Consider the following 17,233-nt stretch of genomic DNA (forward strand, 5'->3'; position numbering starts at 1 on the left):
AATAGAGAACTAGAGTATTATGGATTCCACTATTTAAAAAAAATTTTTTTTTCAAATCAGACTCTACTTGAATGAAACTAAAAGATACCCATTTATATGTAGATGTTAAATGTATGGAAGAAGAACTGGTCAGGAGGGGAGAAAGATAAAGCCAAGTGCCTTCAGCAGGAGAGAACAAAATCAGATTCACCTCAAGCTTAGAAGAGGAATACAGGGGTGGATGAAAAGAGGGTGAAAAGAAAATGCAAACATCAAGGTTCCCTCCCCCAATTTTAACAGAAAGTGGGAGATCATATTTTGGATAAATTGAACTAGTGAGCCTCAGACACGGGGGCTGCCAGGGGTAAGGGTGGGGTGCAGAAAGCACAAATGAGGGGTGCCTGGGTGGCGCAGTCGTTAAGCGTCTGCCTTTTGCTCAGGGCGTGATCCCAGCGTTCTAGGATCGAGCCCCACATCAGACTCCTCCGCTAAGAGGCTGCTTCTTCCTCTCCCACTCCCCCTGCTTGTGTTTCCTCTCTCGCTGGCTGTCTCTCTGTCGAATAAATAAATAAAATATATAAAAAAAAAAAAAAGCACAAATGAGGACAGGATAAAATGTCATGCTGAAAACAGAAGGCTTCAGCACAAGTCTGTATAGTAATGGGACCCTTAACACATTCCCGCATCTAGCTCCTGAACACAGGCAGCCAAGGAGGGATATATAGCTCCTCCCAGGAAAGAGGAGAACGGAAGACCCTTCTTTGGAGAAACAAACCATCCCAGAGAAAAGACCAATAGGTATTAACATTTGGGATTTTCCGTCAAAAAGCTATCTACCCAAATGCGCTACAGTGAAGCCCAGAACAACCCCAACCAGCTTTCTGGTGTATCATTTTTTAGTATAAACACTGAAGGTACACAGACATTTGCGGAAAGCCTCCATGTGGGTAAGAGAAGGCAGTGCTTCTTTGAACTAATGGCATGCTATAAAAAAGTAATCAGAAAATAAAAGTATTTCGAAATTAAAGCTATGACATTCATATAAGTACTAAAGTCAAAGAAATCTCTCAGAAAGTAAAACAAAAAGAGCAAGGGGACGATAAAAGGAAGAGAGTAAATTAGAAAATCAACCCATGAGGGCTAATAATGTCTGATAATATTAATTCCAAGAGGAACGAAAGGAAAAAATGGTGGGGAAGCAATACAAAAAAAGAAAATTTACCAAAATAAAGCACATGGTTATTGATTGCTTAAAGACCCGGTGAGTACCCAGTATAGTGAATGAAAAAAGATGCACAACAATGTATATATCACTGTAAAACTTCAGAACTCCAAGGGAGAGAACTACAGTGTGGGAAAGAAAAAAGAACGCAAAGAATCAGAACTGAAAAAGGCATCAGCCTTCTCAACAGAGGCACTGAAAACTGGAAGACAAAGGAGGCACTGAAATGATGTTTCAACATGGAAGAATTTAAGACTTTCTTAGACCTATAAAGTCTCAAAATATTTATCTTTTATGCACTCTTTCTCAGAGAGGTACTAGGATTTTGCGCTACCAAAATGAGGCCAAAGAAGGACAAGACTGGATTCCAGAAACAGATGGAAAAAAGAATGACAAAGGGGATTCCTAGGCTGCTAGCTAGTGAGCAGGTCTGACGAAGAGCCAAAGCCAGGACAGAGTGCGAAGGACAAAATGACAAACTGGGACATGCAGAAAAGTCCACTGAGAAGTTTATGCAGCTGTTGCTGCGCAGAACAAAGACTTGGGGATGTGGTCAAAGAAAATCAGGCAAATAAAAAATGCAGACAATTATTAATTTCAAATGAAAAAAATGTATAAGACTAAGCAATAAACAGTATTTGCTTAGTTCAGTCGGTAATATTTATGTAGTTTGGTTACATCTATGGTTAAATGTAGATTTAAGCAAAAGATACAACCGAATGAGGAGGACAGGATTAACATAATTAAATGAGGACTCATAAGTGACCTAAAAGTCTTCACCTACTATAACAGGAAGTTAACAGAGAATGTCTAATACATAAATGAATAAATAAATATATACACATACTACTCAGAAATACAGAGTTAAATAACAAAAGAAATCATACAAAGCTGCCTGTGGGACAGGACGAGGTGGAGGTAGGAAAGGGAATGATTTTGTTATATACTGTTTCCATGTATGACTAGGAAATACATAAAGATACATGAAAAATTCAGATCTTCTAGGTAAAACCACAGTTTTTAGGACTCGTTACCACCACCCCCCCAGCAAAAAAAACAAAAAAACAAAAAAAAACAAAAAAAACAAAAAACTAAAGTGCTTTAAATATAAGCACTGCTAAATATAAAAATAAACTAGTGTTTGACTGAGATTTCAATGAGGATGTTAAAAAGATTTATTCATTCATGAACACAAGAATAGGGAGGCTGTAAATTCTAACATCCTTAAAAAGGGATCTGCCTTCAGCAGTGAAGACTGGGGCAGGTGTCCAGTGAGCCTGGACGGGACTACCTGATCATCGTGTTCAGCGTCTTCTGTAGCTTCGGTGTTAGCCTGAAGTGAAGTCTGGACATCCACGGGTCCCTCTTCAAATTCTTCTAGTTCTTCATCCTCATTCTCATCTTCTCCACTTCCATAATTAGTCAAAGCCTGAGTTTCAGCTTTGGACAAGTCTAAGTTGATTAATACACAGTTTTTAGTAAATTTTCAGCACTAAATCTTAATAGTAGCTACCATGTACTGCATTCCTGCGTTGCCCAAGTCCTTTATATACGCTATCTGAAATCTCCCCAACAGTAAGCAGTAAAACACTGTGGTGCAGAAGGACAGGGCATCTGGTCAGGGCCACACCAGACCGTTCAGAGTTGCGGGACACCTAACTGTACTTTCATTAAACTCCACCCAGCTGTTTGGATAAGTGACCTATAAAGAGCTAACATATAAACCCAGTAAGGAGCCTTCACACTTACTAATAGACACCGGACATTCTTCACTTTCTTCATCTTCCTCTTGATCAGAAACATCTGATCTCCCATTTTTGGGACCGTCACCATCATACATCTCAGATGTCTGAGCCTGCTTAACTGTTTCAGTTTCATCCTTGTCCTAGCCACAAATACATTTAAATTCCTTAAAATACGTTTTACAAGGTATATAGTCAGCCTATCACAAAAATTCGTCATGATCTAATAAAAAATACAAAAAGCTGTTTTTAAGAGAAAATAAAGTTTTGTCAGAAGAAAGGACATTTGATGATAAAGTTTTCTCTCAAACATTAAAGTAAAAGTTATTAAAGTTATTTAATCTTTTATCTCAAAAGCATTGCTTTTAGGCACAAATTAATTAGCCGCTTACTTTGTCTTCATCATCAATTTCTCCAGCAGGTGAGCCATGATCTCCTTCAAGAATCCTTTTGGCCTATAAGCAAATTAAACAAAATTTAGGGGTTACCTTTCAGCAGTAACTTTAACAAATGCTACAGTTTTTGACCACAATCCAAAGAGCTGAATGCTTTCTTAGAAATGTAAACTCAACTCTTTCACTGAAATCTTTTAAACAAGCCAAACAAAAATCAGCACTGCCTACCAGACATCTCCCTGAATAATGAGCATCTCAAATTCACTAATTCCAGAACAAAAATGTTTGACTCCCTCCCCAAACCCCAGCCTCCTTCAGTCTTCCCAATCTCAGTAAATGGCCCTTCATGTACCCCAGGCACAAGTCAGACACCAGGAAGCAACCTGTGCTCTACTCGTATTATCCACATCTAAACCCTAAGAACGCCTCATTGACTCAACCGTCAAAATGGATCCGCTGGTGAGCGCTCGGAGCTAAGTCACGTCATTTCCTACCTGCGCTCCTGCACCAGCCTTACAACTGGTCTCTGCTTCTATCTCTTCTCTCCTACAATTCCTATCTAGACAAATCTTTTTAATTTCACACGAGATTATGTCCCTCCTCTATTTCAAAATTTCCCATGGGTTTCCATCATGCTTAGAATAAAATCAAATAGAAGGTCCTTACCACCACTGCTAAGGCCCCATAGTTAGGCCTTACCTACCAAGGTGACCTCATCTCCTACACTCTCACCTCATGTGAAGTGTTCCTGCTACCCTGGCCTTTGATAGGTTCTCCAAACTGCTCAATCCTGCCTCAGAGTCTTTGCACTTATAGTTCTCTCTGCCTGGAATATTCTTCCCTTTCATCTTCATTATAAACTCCTTCTCCTCTTTCTTGACTTAGTTCATACTTCGCCCACTCAAACAGCCTCAGGAGACTGCCTATCTTAAAGCAGTCTTTCCAATCATTTATTATGGTTTTATACTGCTTAATTTTCTTCAGGCTCTTAGCAATGGCTGAAACGATCTGAAACTTATCTATGTCTAGAGTGAAAATATTAAGAAAATTGTGAAATAGATGGCTTGACTTTTTCTACTTTAGATTTCAGGGAGAAGGGTTACCTCTTACTGTTTTGGGTCTTGACATGCTTTCCTTCTCATGATTAGACAGTCAAAAGGAGGGAGAGGTCTAAGGGAGAAACCTTCTGATATGCCTCAAGTTGGGAAAAATCCCATCCAATTTCACATGTGATCAAACTAATTTAATAAGGTGTAAGAAGCTACAGAGATGTGCACCCAAAGTCCTAACTTGTAAACAAGCACGTGTGTTGGCTGGGGTGATAGATACATCTGGTAGGTCTGAGATCTATCGGGGCTGGAATAGCTACTGCAGACAGCTGGTCAAGGACCGGATCCCAGTCCTTCTCTCTTCTCTGGAGACTTGAGTGACAATAATGTAAGACAGCTGAGAATTCCTGTCACCAATTCCTGTCTGCACTACTGATCTTTTAGCCCCTGCTGTCACATCTGAGACTCAGTATGTGGCTAGCATATGTACTGATTTAGGTAATCTGATTAACTGCTATTACTTAGAAAATATGTTGGTGGAGATCAAGTATGGTTTTAGTTAATAATGATCAAGAACTATATTTTTGTGCTAATTGTAACTACTCGTAAAATCAAAACGAATGTCATTTACCTCTTTGGCATAAGACTGTATCACTCCAGCTGCTTCTATTTTCCTTTTGCACCTCTGTTTAACAGTTATACTATTATTATCCAAATCTTGCATGAGCTTAAAGAAAGCCAATTCATTAAACAACACTTCAGATATCTCTACAAGAAGATCTTCTCCACAGTCTTTCAGTTTTCTGCCAGCAAATTTTGCCAGTGAATCCTATTCAATGATAAACCAAGTAATTTTAAGATTATAGTAAACTTCAATTGTGGGTAGAGCAATACAGAGGATTAACAAGTTTAAATGACAATACTCACCTAGGGAAAAACAATTTTATTACTTTTTATAGTATGAAAAAAGCTAAAACTAATGGCTAAGATTACTACGAAGAGAGTCCTATTCTTTTTTAAAAAGATTTATTTATTTATTTTGAGAGAGAGAGAGAGAGAGAGAGGGAGAGAGAGAACAAGAATGCACGAGCTGGGGGAGGGGAGGGGCAGAGGGAGAAGGAGAGAATCTCAAGCAGACTCCCCATTGCGCATGGAGCCCTACATGAGGCTTGATCTCAGGACCCTGAGACCATGACCTGAGCGGAAACCAAGAGTGGGCCAACCAGGTGCCCAAGACAGTAATACTCTTTAGTGATATCAACCTAAGTAGGAACCATGCTAGTCTCCTCTAAAGTGTAAACAAAAAGAAAATAACAGGACATGGGATCATCCATAGATTTAGTCCCTAATTAGAAGAACTGGTGGCCACAAGGCCACACCTGAGTAAGCCAGGGGATACATATTACCACAGTGAGAAGCTGAATTGCCCAGAGAGGAAAATACGAAGTTCTCAGTTTCTTAATATTAACATCAGAGTACTTTTCAAGTCCCCCCCCCCTTTTATGTAGTCCAGGCAGTCATTCTAATTTAAACTTTTTCTTCAGAATCAAGTTTAAAAGCAAACTTATGTTCTATTCAAGTTGAAATACAGCATTATCAAATGAGTAAGTCAGCTATATTCTAGACATTTTTTATAAAACTGCATTTCTTTTTCTTCCTAAAATATGGACTATGCCATTTAGAAGACAGGCAAACAACTGCGTTCTATGTCTCCTCGCTCCAAAAACCACCTTATCTAGCATAATTGTGGAAGAAGTATAAATGTGGCTGCCTCGTGAAAAAAAATTCACTGAATAGGTTTCTTAGAGAAAAAAGTAGAAGATAGTATTTTAAACTCTACCTCATGAAAAATTTTCAGTAGTCTGAGCAAGACTTACTGTAAACTATTCTTCTCTAGGTCCCTTTGTGGGGAAAAAAAAATCAGGAATGGGATAAAAGAAAAGCAGCCAGATTTTCTTAGAAGAAAATCTTATTTCCAAATTAATACTTTGGCATCCATCTCAATTATGTAACAGCAGACAAAACTGAGGAAGGACTGCATGGATCTTTTTTTTTTAAAGATTTTATTTATTTATTCGATAGAGATAGAGACAGCCAGCGAGAGAGGGAACACAAGCAGGGGGAGTGGGAGAGGAAGAAGCAGGCTCATAGCGGAGGAGCCTGATGTGGGGCTCGATCCCTTAACGCCAGGATCACGCCCTGAGCCGAAGGCAGACGCTTAACTGCTGTGCCACCCAGGCGCCCCTGCATGGATCTTGATAAACAAAAATATTTAATTATAAACGATTTCTCTTTGAGCCTGACTCTAGAATGGAGTTCTTTCTTTCTGTAGGAACAAATTAACTACTTAAAATTATCCTAAACATTTTTAAACTGCTAACAACAGAAATGTCTTATATTCTTTATAGATTATGTGTTAGCAATTAAATAGAGCCAGCATGACTTAAAACCTATTATTGAATTTATACTTTTGCCTTAATAAAAACAAAATGGAAAATTACAGTGATGGTAATTTGTATCAAACCTCAGGTTTTAAAAAAGTTATTAATAGACAAAGTGATAATATTTTCTCTAAAACCAATTTAAACAGGAATAGGAAGAAAGGAACAGTTTTATGGGAAATTTCTGTAATAAAGATGAAAAGAAAAACATATTTCCTGGTTTGGAGTAATAATACACATCACTGAACTATCTCAATGGGATAACATATGAGTGGATTGAACTGTAAAGATGTTTATTATATAGAAGGTAGCCTTACTTAACAAAGGGATTCTCAACCTTAGCAAGGTTAATATGCCACAAGACATTAGTACCAGCCACTTTCTGCCTGTGTGACAAATGTCTGCGGGCATTGAAAAATTGCCCCCAGTTGAGAATCACAACCTTAACATTAAGTTACTATTATAGCCTAGGAAGTCTCTACAATCAACACATGGTTTCTATTTTCTAAAATTTCCCACACTGGAAAAAAATTATTTTAGAAAATATCACAAAATACTTCCTAAACAACAACCTTGAAATGTTCTTACTGGGTAGGAGAAAAATCAAAACAAAATTTTATTATAGCTTGGGTAGGCCTTACAGATGATTGAGTCAAAGGAAGACACGGGCCCTAATACAATTTTTTTTTAAAGATTTTATTTGAGAAAGAGGGAGAAAGAGAGAGAGAGACTGTGTGTGTGTGTGTGTGCGTGCACAGGAGAGTGAGAGAGAGAAGCAGGCTCCTCACTGAGCAGGGAGCCTGATGCAGGGCTGGATCCCAGGACCCTGAGATCATGACCTGAGCCGAAGGCAGACACTTAACCAACTGAGCTACCCAGGTGTCCCATAATACAATTTTTTTTTAAAACCAGGTAAAGGAATAACCTAAAAAGGTATTGAAATGTCATCCTCAATGGATACCAGAATGGACATTTACTTGAATAAATTGCATATTGCCAGAAAATGGCAAAAAAAAAAAAAAAAAAATCCAACTACAGGGTATATTGGTAAGTCATACAGTATAAACTCTTACCTGTAATATACTTCCCAGTTGTTTATGAAAGAACTTTACAAATTCTTTGCTCTCATCATTTTGCTGGGTGAGAGTCAAAACCATACGTCTTACTGAAGTTAGAAGTTGAGAAGAGCATACTTCATCCATGTGCTCCTGAGAAAAATGCTAGCTGGTTAGGATATAAACTTACCTATTGTTTAAAAAATATTAATTCACATGAGACTTTTTTTTCTTGCATAGATGCTTCTCAATTTTCAGATATACATTTAGAAGTATCTATTCATAAGAAGAGCCAAACTCCTGCACTACATGTGTTAAGGGGTTTGTACATTTTGGCCCACCACAGCAGGGAACAGCCAGTAAAAGAAACAGGCTGATTCAATACTTTTCATTACTTCCTTCCTGTATCTGAAGGAGAACTACTCATGCCGTAGTCTCCATATTGCCGGTCTTCCCATCTACAGTTCAGTGCATTTCAACCACACTCTTGCAATTTGCCTGCCCCCCACTTCTCCACGTATCTTCTAACTCTGCTTCTGCAGCCTCGCTGGGCATTCCGGACACTGTGTGCAGTGCAGAGGCTCAGCAGCACTCCGGCCTCTACCCACTAGAGGCCAATAGCACCCTCTACTCTCCTAAGTCCTGAGAACTAAAACTGTATATACATATTACAAAATGCTTTTAGGGTCAAAATTACCCCCAGTTGAGAACCACTAACTTTCCTAACAAGCCTTTTTGGGCAAGTCTCCTCTTCTCCTTCATCTTCCTTTAGAAGCAGGTGCAAGTTACCTAATGATCCAAATCACGGTGCACTTTTGGAGGTGAGTCCATAAAACAGCTGCATCAAGTACCTCAAGGTTCTCATCTCTCTTCTGCCACTAAACTCATTTGGGCAGGTCTTCTAGCCTTTACTCAGGTAAGTTCATGTTCTGGTTTTGTTTTTTTCTATAGAAATGTTTAAAATGAGGTGGCTAAACTAGATGGTTTCTAAGGTTCCTTAAACTGAAGGAATTAAGGTCATTTTTTAAAAAATCATGTGACAGGGCAGGCAGTTTAAAAAAAAAAAAAAAAGGACAACAGTCCCTTGTCTTCAAGAGATCAAATACCAGAGGAGAAAGTCAGATATATGAACAATCAATCACTACATGCTATGCACTGTCCAACAGATACTTCTTAACTCCAAGGGCTGTGTCTTATTTATCACCTAGGACAGTGGCCAGCTCACGGGAGACACTCATTACCTGTTGAATATACAGACATCATAAAAGCAGCACACTAGATTCTGTAAGGAGCTATGGTAGCATATTAGAAACAACAATTATCTCTGAAGAATGGATATTTCTGCCAAGCAGAAAAGAGTGAAGGAATTTAATATTTTCAATAATGACAACTTGCACAAAGGGCTGATATATGAAAATGCAACGGTAGGAACAGGAAATGCAGAGTAATTTGAAGTGAGTGAGGGGACCAGATGGAGAGTGGGGAGAGATGAAGCTGGAGAAGTAAACCAGGTCCAGTAGTGAAATCTCTTGAAGGCTAGGGAGTCTGCCTAGTAAACATTCATTTCATGCCTATTATGACAGGCTGTCTAGGCAAAACATGAGGATCTAAATTAAGGTTATGTTATTGGAGAGAAGGAAGGAAAAGTGACTGCTCTTAAGTGGAAAAATCAATTTTTGACTCACTGGTGACAGAGGGTATGAGAGTCAAGAAGTCTAGCTTAGGTGACTGGATATGACGCTGACATTAACAAAGAAGTTCTATAATCCTACCAAGAAAGTGAAGATTTGAAGCGAAATGAGACATAACCAAATAGTTAAAATCAGATCATTAGTTCTACTCATTTTGTTAGCCTCAAAAACTTTTTGAAACGCTAAATTTAGTTAAGTGAATATTTATGAGGGGGTGTCAATGAAATCAGACACAAAATGGTAAAAGCAATAAAATTTCCTAACTGTAGATGACTGCATTCCCTAAGCATAAAGCTAAATCATTCAGATTTTTTAAACCTTAGAAAGTAACTCGACATATTAAGTAAATATTGCTGGCCATATACCGAATTTTACCAAAAAAAAGACATGCTTACAAATATTTAATGGATCACTCATGATAAAACTAAAACGTAAAACAAAAGAGGCAACACTTATCTATGCCTAAGATGAAAGCAAATAACCACTTGCATAGTTTAAGTCAACTCACCTGAAGGAATGGTTTTGAACTCTCAAATAAACCTACGCCTCTATCTACATGAACATATGCATATTCTTACAACTTACAGGAGTAGAAATATTCTTTTCCAGGAGGTGAGTACATATTTAACAAATAACGGGAGATAAATTTACAGAATAACTGACAAAACTGATGTGTTTTTAGCTTTCTTTCGTTTACCTGTTATTTTCTGAATTTACTACAATGAAGTCTTTTGTAAGAATTAAACAACAAAACACAGAAAGTATTTGTTTTAAAAAATTATTGCTTACCTTTAAAAAAGGAATGACTTCTTTCATAATGGCTTTAATTTGCCGGTCCAGCTGCTGAGTATCAATTCGAGGACACGGGACAGTAGAAACTTCGCTTACAGGTTGCTGTGAACCATGATTTTCAATAGGAGCTTCTTTTTTTTAAAAAGAAAATGATTCATTAGCAAAATAAAGTCTGTGACATTATATATACGCACTTATTCGGAACTCTAAATATTAAAATCTGATGATTTTACTCTAATACAAAGGAGCATTTATGTAGTTTTAGCACCTTAATAACTAAAAGAAAGTGGTACTAAAACTATTATCAGGTGGGCTTACACATTTTCGTTACATAGGAAACTGCAGTTTCTGTACTTGTACTCTGCCAAGAACACACCTTCTAAGTTAGCAACCGTACTCGGGGCAGCGGCACCATCCTCAGCCTCAAGACTCCTGCAGGTGCATCTCACATTTGTGCCACTTCCGGCCTCGGTCTTCATACGCTCGTATTCCCGCATTCTGGCTAATGCCTGATCTAAGTGAATCACAGTGTTACCTACATATGAAACAAAGACATTTATCACAGTGTTACCTACATATGAAACAGAGACATTTATCACAGTGTTACCTACATATGAAACAGACATTTATCACAGTGTTACCTACATATGAAACAGAGACATTCTGAGAAGATACAAAAGCAAACTTCATCATGTATTCCTCACAACGTATTAATAAAATAAAATAATGTCTAACTGTAGGTAAGGAAAAGTAGCTTTACCAAGTTCCAGACACTACTAGTTCGGTGACTTGGCATATATTACTCTCTTAGACTCTGAAGTCCATATTGATTTCACTAGTCATCATGTTGCTTCACATAAACAGTACAAAGAAAATAAATCCCAGGATGTCCCAAATTCTGATGAAAAGGATCCAACTGAACAGAAGTAAATAAGGAAAAGGCCCAAGAAAGACATTTCCCAGTTTTCCTTTGTCCACTTCAGACAAAGCTAGTGAAGGATTTTGAGGAAAAAAATCAGTAAATGAAACAAAACAGATAGGACTCAAAGCCATTTAGTAACTCAGAAAGGGGGAACAAACTAAAGGGGAAAGGGAAATTTTTCTCTAAAATGGGATGAGATCAGTTCAGACTTGACAGGTATTTACCCAGAAGGGAGCTAGGCTTAGGGTCCGTTAACAGGATAAGGCAAAAGGAAGACTTACTGCTTTGGTAAAAGGTGTGTACCTAATAACAGGGCAAGGCTTGGCCCTTTTCTTTGTAGGGAGCCCTTTGGAATTATCTAAATCTTGTTCTCATCATAAGAACAAACACTAGAATAACAGGACTTAGATTTTATCAACTAAATGCCCTGGAGGTCTGAATGATTCAATCTCTTGATAGGCTACAGCCAGGAAAACGAATCGGGTACATTCTTCTTTTCTCTAGTCTCCTTCCCAAGTCTGGGACTCTGGGTTTTCTTCTTCCCTTTGAGTTATACAACCCTCCAAGCTTGCTTTACTAATGATGAAAAAAAAAGTGCAATGCGTTATGCACACTCAGAGTTACCTGGGTATCTCACTAGATTATTATGCTAAGAAATTTCAGTTATTGCAAATTCAGTTATTGCAACTTACTGAAGTGAATATTGTTACTGAAAATGTGATTGGATGAGGCCCTGATACCTCTGAATTTTTCCCACTAAGTAGAAAACCTTAAAGTATCATCTTTCCCTTACCGGAAGGAAATTAACATTTCTTCAGCTCTATTATACATGTAGAAAATTCTATGTATTTTTCAAAGAACACAGAGCAAGGTAGGTAAGACTCCCGTTTCCTTAGAACACGCAGTCAGAATGACGAGATGTGCCAAAGGCTAAAGAGCTAACAGGAGATTCCTGGCTTAGACACTGAGAGACTTTTCAGTCTTTCCACCACATCTTGCCTTTTTTGGACTTTTGTTTCTTAATCAATGTAATTCAAAGACTGTATTAAAGTCATGCTCTAAGATTATAAAAAATTCTGCTTACCTAGATCATCTGTTGCAAAAGGCTCAAGATTTGAAGATACAGACATGACACTAGCGTTATCAGCATCATTTTGCTCACTTATTTTATGTGTTTCTCTCTCAAAGTTCTTCTCAAAAGTTTCCTAAGTTATGGTTTAAAAAAACAAATAAAAATCACTAATATTTCTCTTAAAAATTTTCTGACAAATATTAAAAATTTACCATAGAAGCTAAGTATTTGCATAAACCTATATACTTAAAACTGGGATATAACCAAAGTTATTAAAGGTTGAACAGTCACAGAGAACATTAAAATATTAAGTAATCTTACAGAACATATGTCATTAAATAAATGAAAATACACAGAAGCAGCTACTGATTAAAATTCTAACTTGGGAAAGCAGACATTTTAAATTAGTTCTACACCCTCAGGTAAGTTAACCCATCTCTAAAACCTAACAATGCCCAGGACCTTACTATATCTGGTTTTATCAGAAGAAAAACATGACAGCATCATTCGTATTTTTTAAATGAACTTTATTGAAATATAATTTATATACAACAGTGTACCCATTAAGTGTACAGTCTGATGAGTTCTAAAAATATATATATATATACCCATGTAACCACCTTCCCTAAAGATAAAGACCATTTCCATCAGCCCATAAAGTTCCTTTGTATCCCTCTGCAGTCAGTCTCCACTACACCCCACTCATAAGATTTCTATCACCACAAATCAGTTTTGCTGGCTCTAGAACTTGATATATGGAACCATTCAGTATATATTCTTCGGTGTTTGGCTTCTTTTCTTTTGCTCAACAGGTTTCTGAAATTAATCCATGTTGTCATGTGTTTCAGAAGTTCATTATTTCTGAATGGCTGAATAGTATCCCATTGTAAGGATATACCATATTTTGTTTATCCATTTATCTGTTGATGTTCCAGTTTGAGGCTATCATGACTAAAGACGCTATGAACATTAGAATACAAGTGTTTTTGTGGACATATGTTTTCATTTCTCTTGGATGAATACCTAGAAGAAAAATTCCTTGGTCACATGCCAGGTTTATGTTTCACTTTTTTTAAGAAACGGCCAAACTGCTTTCCAAAGTGGTTATACAATTTTATAATTCCATAAGGAGTGTGAAAGTTCCGATCACTCTACATTCACACCAACACTTCTTATTGTCCATCTTTTTAATTTCAGTCTTTTCTAGTGCACGTGAGGAAATTTCTCATGTGGTTTTAATTTGCACATTGGCCACCGTTTATAGATCTTCTTTCATGTAGCGCCTGTTCAAATCTCTTGCCCCTGTCTGACCGAGTTGTTGGTCTTATAAATAAGCGAATTGCCCAAGTTCTTTATGTAGTCTGGATTTGTCATTTATAGTCATTGTCAGATATGTGTACGAAGATTATATTCTCCTAATGGTGTCTTTTGAAAAGCAGAAAGATTTTATTTTTAATCAAGTCTAACTTATCAATCTTCTCTTTTATAGTTCTAAAGCTTCTCGTACCCTAAGAAATCTTTGCTTATGTTAAATCATGAAGATTTTCTTTTAGAAGTTTTATAGTTTTAGCCTTTTTAGGACTTTAATTTCAAAATAATTTTTGTGTATACTGTGATTAAGGGGAGTTTCACATTCTAAAACTCATTTCACAATTGTGTTCTTTCTCCTAGCTATAAATCTTAAATTTTTCTCTTCCAATTATGAAACGAAAGCTCTGTCTCTGATTAAAAGAAATTCAGGCATTACAGAACATGTTTTAGGAAATGGAACCATTTCGTTGCTCCTTCAATTAAAACTGGAAGGTAGATGTGCTTTTGTCATTTTATGGCATGTGGAATAGAAGATAAAAAGGGTTTCTTCCTCTTCCTAAACTTCAATTCTTCATCCCCCCTTTGACTTGTAATTCCCAGATGCCAACTTTTACTTCTTTCCTGGCCACGAAGGCTCTTACTCTGAAATGTGCCGATGCAAACTCTATAAATGGAGCTCAAAAGACCTTGGCCTAGAGACGCCTGGGTGGCCCAGCTGGTTAAGTGCCTACCTTCGGCTCTAGGTCATGATCTCAGGGTCCTGGGATTGAGCCCTGCATAGGACTCTCTGCTCAGTGGGGAGTCTGCTTCTCCCCCTCCTTCTCCCTCTGTGATCTCTCTTGCTCTCTCTCAAATAAATAAATAAATAAATAAATAAATAAATAAATAAAATCTTAAAAAAAAAAAAAAGACCTTGGCCTAGAAACACGGAGAATGCTAGTCTCTATCTGTCCAATATGGAAACTGCTAGCCTATTTATATTAAAATTTAAAATTTAGTTCCTTGGTCCCATTAGCCACATTTCAAGTGCTTGACAGCCCCATGTGGCTAATGGCTACCATATTAGACAATGCACATATAAAACATTTCCATCACTGTAGCAAGTTCTACTGGACAGGACTGCTCTAGATCTGTGGGTGGGAACACCACATGTTGTGCTGCTGCTGATTAAACAGCATTAATAGAGGGAGGATGTTAACATTAATGATGAATTTAAAGTTTTGGCTGAAAACTTAAAGAACTGATTTAGTTATTTAAAAATAATACTAAGTAGAGTTATTTGTGCCAAGTCTATATGGTTATGGATTGAATCTCTGTGTTCTCCCCTGAAATTCATGTGTTGAAGCCTTAACTCCCAATGTATTAGGAGGTGGGGCCTTTGGGAGGTAATCAAGGTTTCAGATGAGGTAATGACGGTGGAGCCCCCATGGTGGCATTAGTGCCCTTTTAAAAAAAGAGACACCAGAGCCATGTGAGGACACATGGAGAAGGTGGCCATCTGCAAGCCAGGAAGAGGGCCTGAACCAAGTACCAAATCTGCCGGCACCATGATCTTGGACTTCCCCGCCTCCAGAACTGTGAGAAATAAAAGGCTATTGTTTAACCATCCAGTCTACAGTGTTTTGTTGTACCCACCCCAACTAAGACACCTACTTATTAAGCAGGTCGGTATCTTTAAATTTTATTTAAGTCTGCAGCAGTTGTAAGGAAAAATCTTTAAAATCTTGTCAGGTTAACTTTATCATATATTGTAGCTCAATTTCCAATTTGCTATTGATGGTAAAAGCCAATGTGCTCAAATATTTTAAATTAACGAAGTAATACCACCTATATGAAATCTGGATAAAAACGGAGGCAATGGAGTTACAGGAGGCAGAGAAACCATTCATGCTCTCAGCAAGTTATTTCAGTGCCTAATAAACTTTAATGTAACTGCATATCCCCTAATTTATCTATAAAGCTGGACCACTCTCTCCATTTTCCACAAAACGGAGTACGCAATTTTCAATTTATAATAACAATCCCAAGAAACAATTACTTACATTAATTTATATTTGACATTGTAAAGTGAATTAAAACCATATCCTTTTGTTTGTGGTAGAGAAGTTGGAGCCTAAGGTTTTAAGCAGAAAAGATGACTTGGGGAAGTACTGTTTTAAAAATGAGCATAAGTTAAAGAGCAAGAATTCAGGAAAAGTCCTCAACAGTTATAAGGAAATCACTATATGTGGAAAAAAAAAAAAAAACTCAAAGAAGTCTTTTGAGGAAATACTATCTTTTCAAAAAGAAGTCACAATGCTACTATACCAGCAGTGGGCAGGAACACAGTAACACTGCTTCCAGCTCTCTACACAGAGCAGACACATGCTAATCAGTTATGGCACTCTTATCCATGAAAACCCACGTACTAGCGCTGGCATAGAAAAGAGATGTATTTGCTACCCGAGGACCCCATAATACCTTTTATAATAGAATCAGGGTCCAAACCTTTAAGTAAGTGAATTCCAAATACCTAGCACATTACGTCCTCACTATCCTAGCAGTTTGCCATCCAGTCACTCACTGGCTTATGTGCTACGTGGGGACTATCTGGAAAACACAGATTACTGAAAATGCACCGTTTTCCTCACCACTCTTTTCCACTCCCTAAGTTCCTTTACTTTATTCAAAATTTTCTTCATAAACTTGAATACATTAAGTTACATTTCTTTTCCTGGATGACTTTTTGTCCAGGCTTCTCTTCCAACCCAAAGACCTGATTTATCTTGTATTTATTTATTTTAGGGCTCTGTGATCTGACTGCAGTCTGGTTTACTGAATGTCTTGAATAAACACAACAAACTTTACTAAATGGCTGTTGTGAGTCAATTCCTATGATGGGCACTAGAAATATAAATACAGTTTTACACCTTAAAATCTATCATTTATACATAATTTCCAGTGTCTGCTGACATATTTTAATTGAGTTTTATACCTCACCTCAAAATAATGTGTTACACTTAGCTTTTTAAGAAAGCTCAAAACCAAGCATCAGGTATATTCACAATTTACAAGTACTTATTTAACTTCTGTTTACAGCATACTGAAGTTTTATCTACGTTCATTAATCATTATCAGCTTACATCATCAGTGGTAGCAAGGCTTTCACTGGGGGTAAGTTCTGAGTTTGATGCTATCCAAGTACCAGAATTTCCTGACTTTACATTTTCTCCTCCTTTTTCATGGTTCTCAGAAATATGTCTGGATACTATGTCCTAAATAAGGAAATAAGATAGTTACTTATGTAAAACATTTATTTTTTTTATCATCAATTTAAACGCAAAAGCAGACAGAAGAGCAAATGAATGCTCCTCACCTCATAGGTTAATTTTGAGGAAGAAATAACATTAAAGATAAAACACTAAAAAATTGCTCAGAGAAAGACTTTATCTAAAGGCTACTGAAGCTATACCAGAAGTTTTAAATAAAATGGCAAACAGATCGTAACACATATGGAACAAGATGTACTTCAGTCTAAGAAGGCAACCAGATACAATCATGAAGAAAAGAGGTACCAGACAGG

General features: G+C 37.3%; 1 protein-coding gene across 10 annotated transcripts in view; it reads right to left on the minus strand.

Annotated features, from left to right (window-relative positions):
• PCM1 (pericentriolar material 1) overlaps positions 1-17,233 on the minus strand; it is an 80,878-nt gene that overhangs the window by 4,651 nt on the left and 58,994 nt on the right. For all 10 annotated transcript variants that reach the window (XM_040643304.1, XM_040643300.1, XM_040643302.1 and 7 more), the window contains 9 exons: positions 16,794-16,925; positions 12,373-12,493; positions 10,743-10,901; positions 10,364-10,497; positions 7,902-8,036; positions 5,019-5,216; positions 3,336-3,398; positions 2,951-3,086; positions 2,493-2,653 (listed from right to left, as the gene is read on the minus strand). In XM_040643304.1, the coding sequence (XP_040499238.1) occupies positions 2,493-2,653; positions 2,951-3,086; positions 3,336-3,398; positions 5,019-5,216; positions 7,902-8,036; positions 10,364-10,497; positions 10,743-10,901; positions 12,373-12,493; positions 16,794-16,925 (1,239 nt within the window). The remainder of the gene's footprint in view (positions 1-2,492; positions 2,654-2,950; positions 3,087-3,335; positions 3,399-5,018; positions 5,217-7,901; positions 8,037-10,363; positions 10,498-10,742; positions 10,902-12,372; positions 12,494-16,793; positions 16,926-17,233) is intronic.

Source organism: Ursus maritimus, unplaced genomic scaffold (genome assembly GCF_017311325.1).
Source record: "Ursus maritimus isolate PB19 unplaced genomic scaffold, ASM1731132v1 scaffold_28, whole genome shotgun sequence".
In the NCBI taxonomy this organism is placed as follows: Eukaryota; Metazoa; Chordata; class Mammalia; order Carnivora; family Ursidae; genus Ursus; species Ursus maritimus.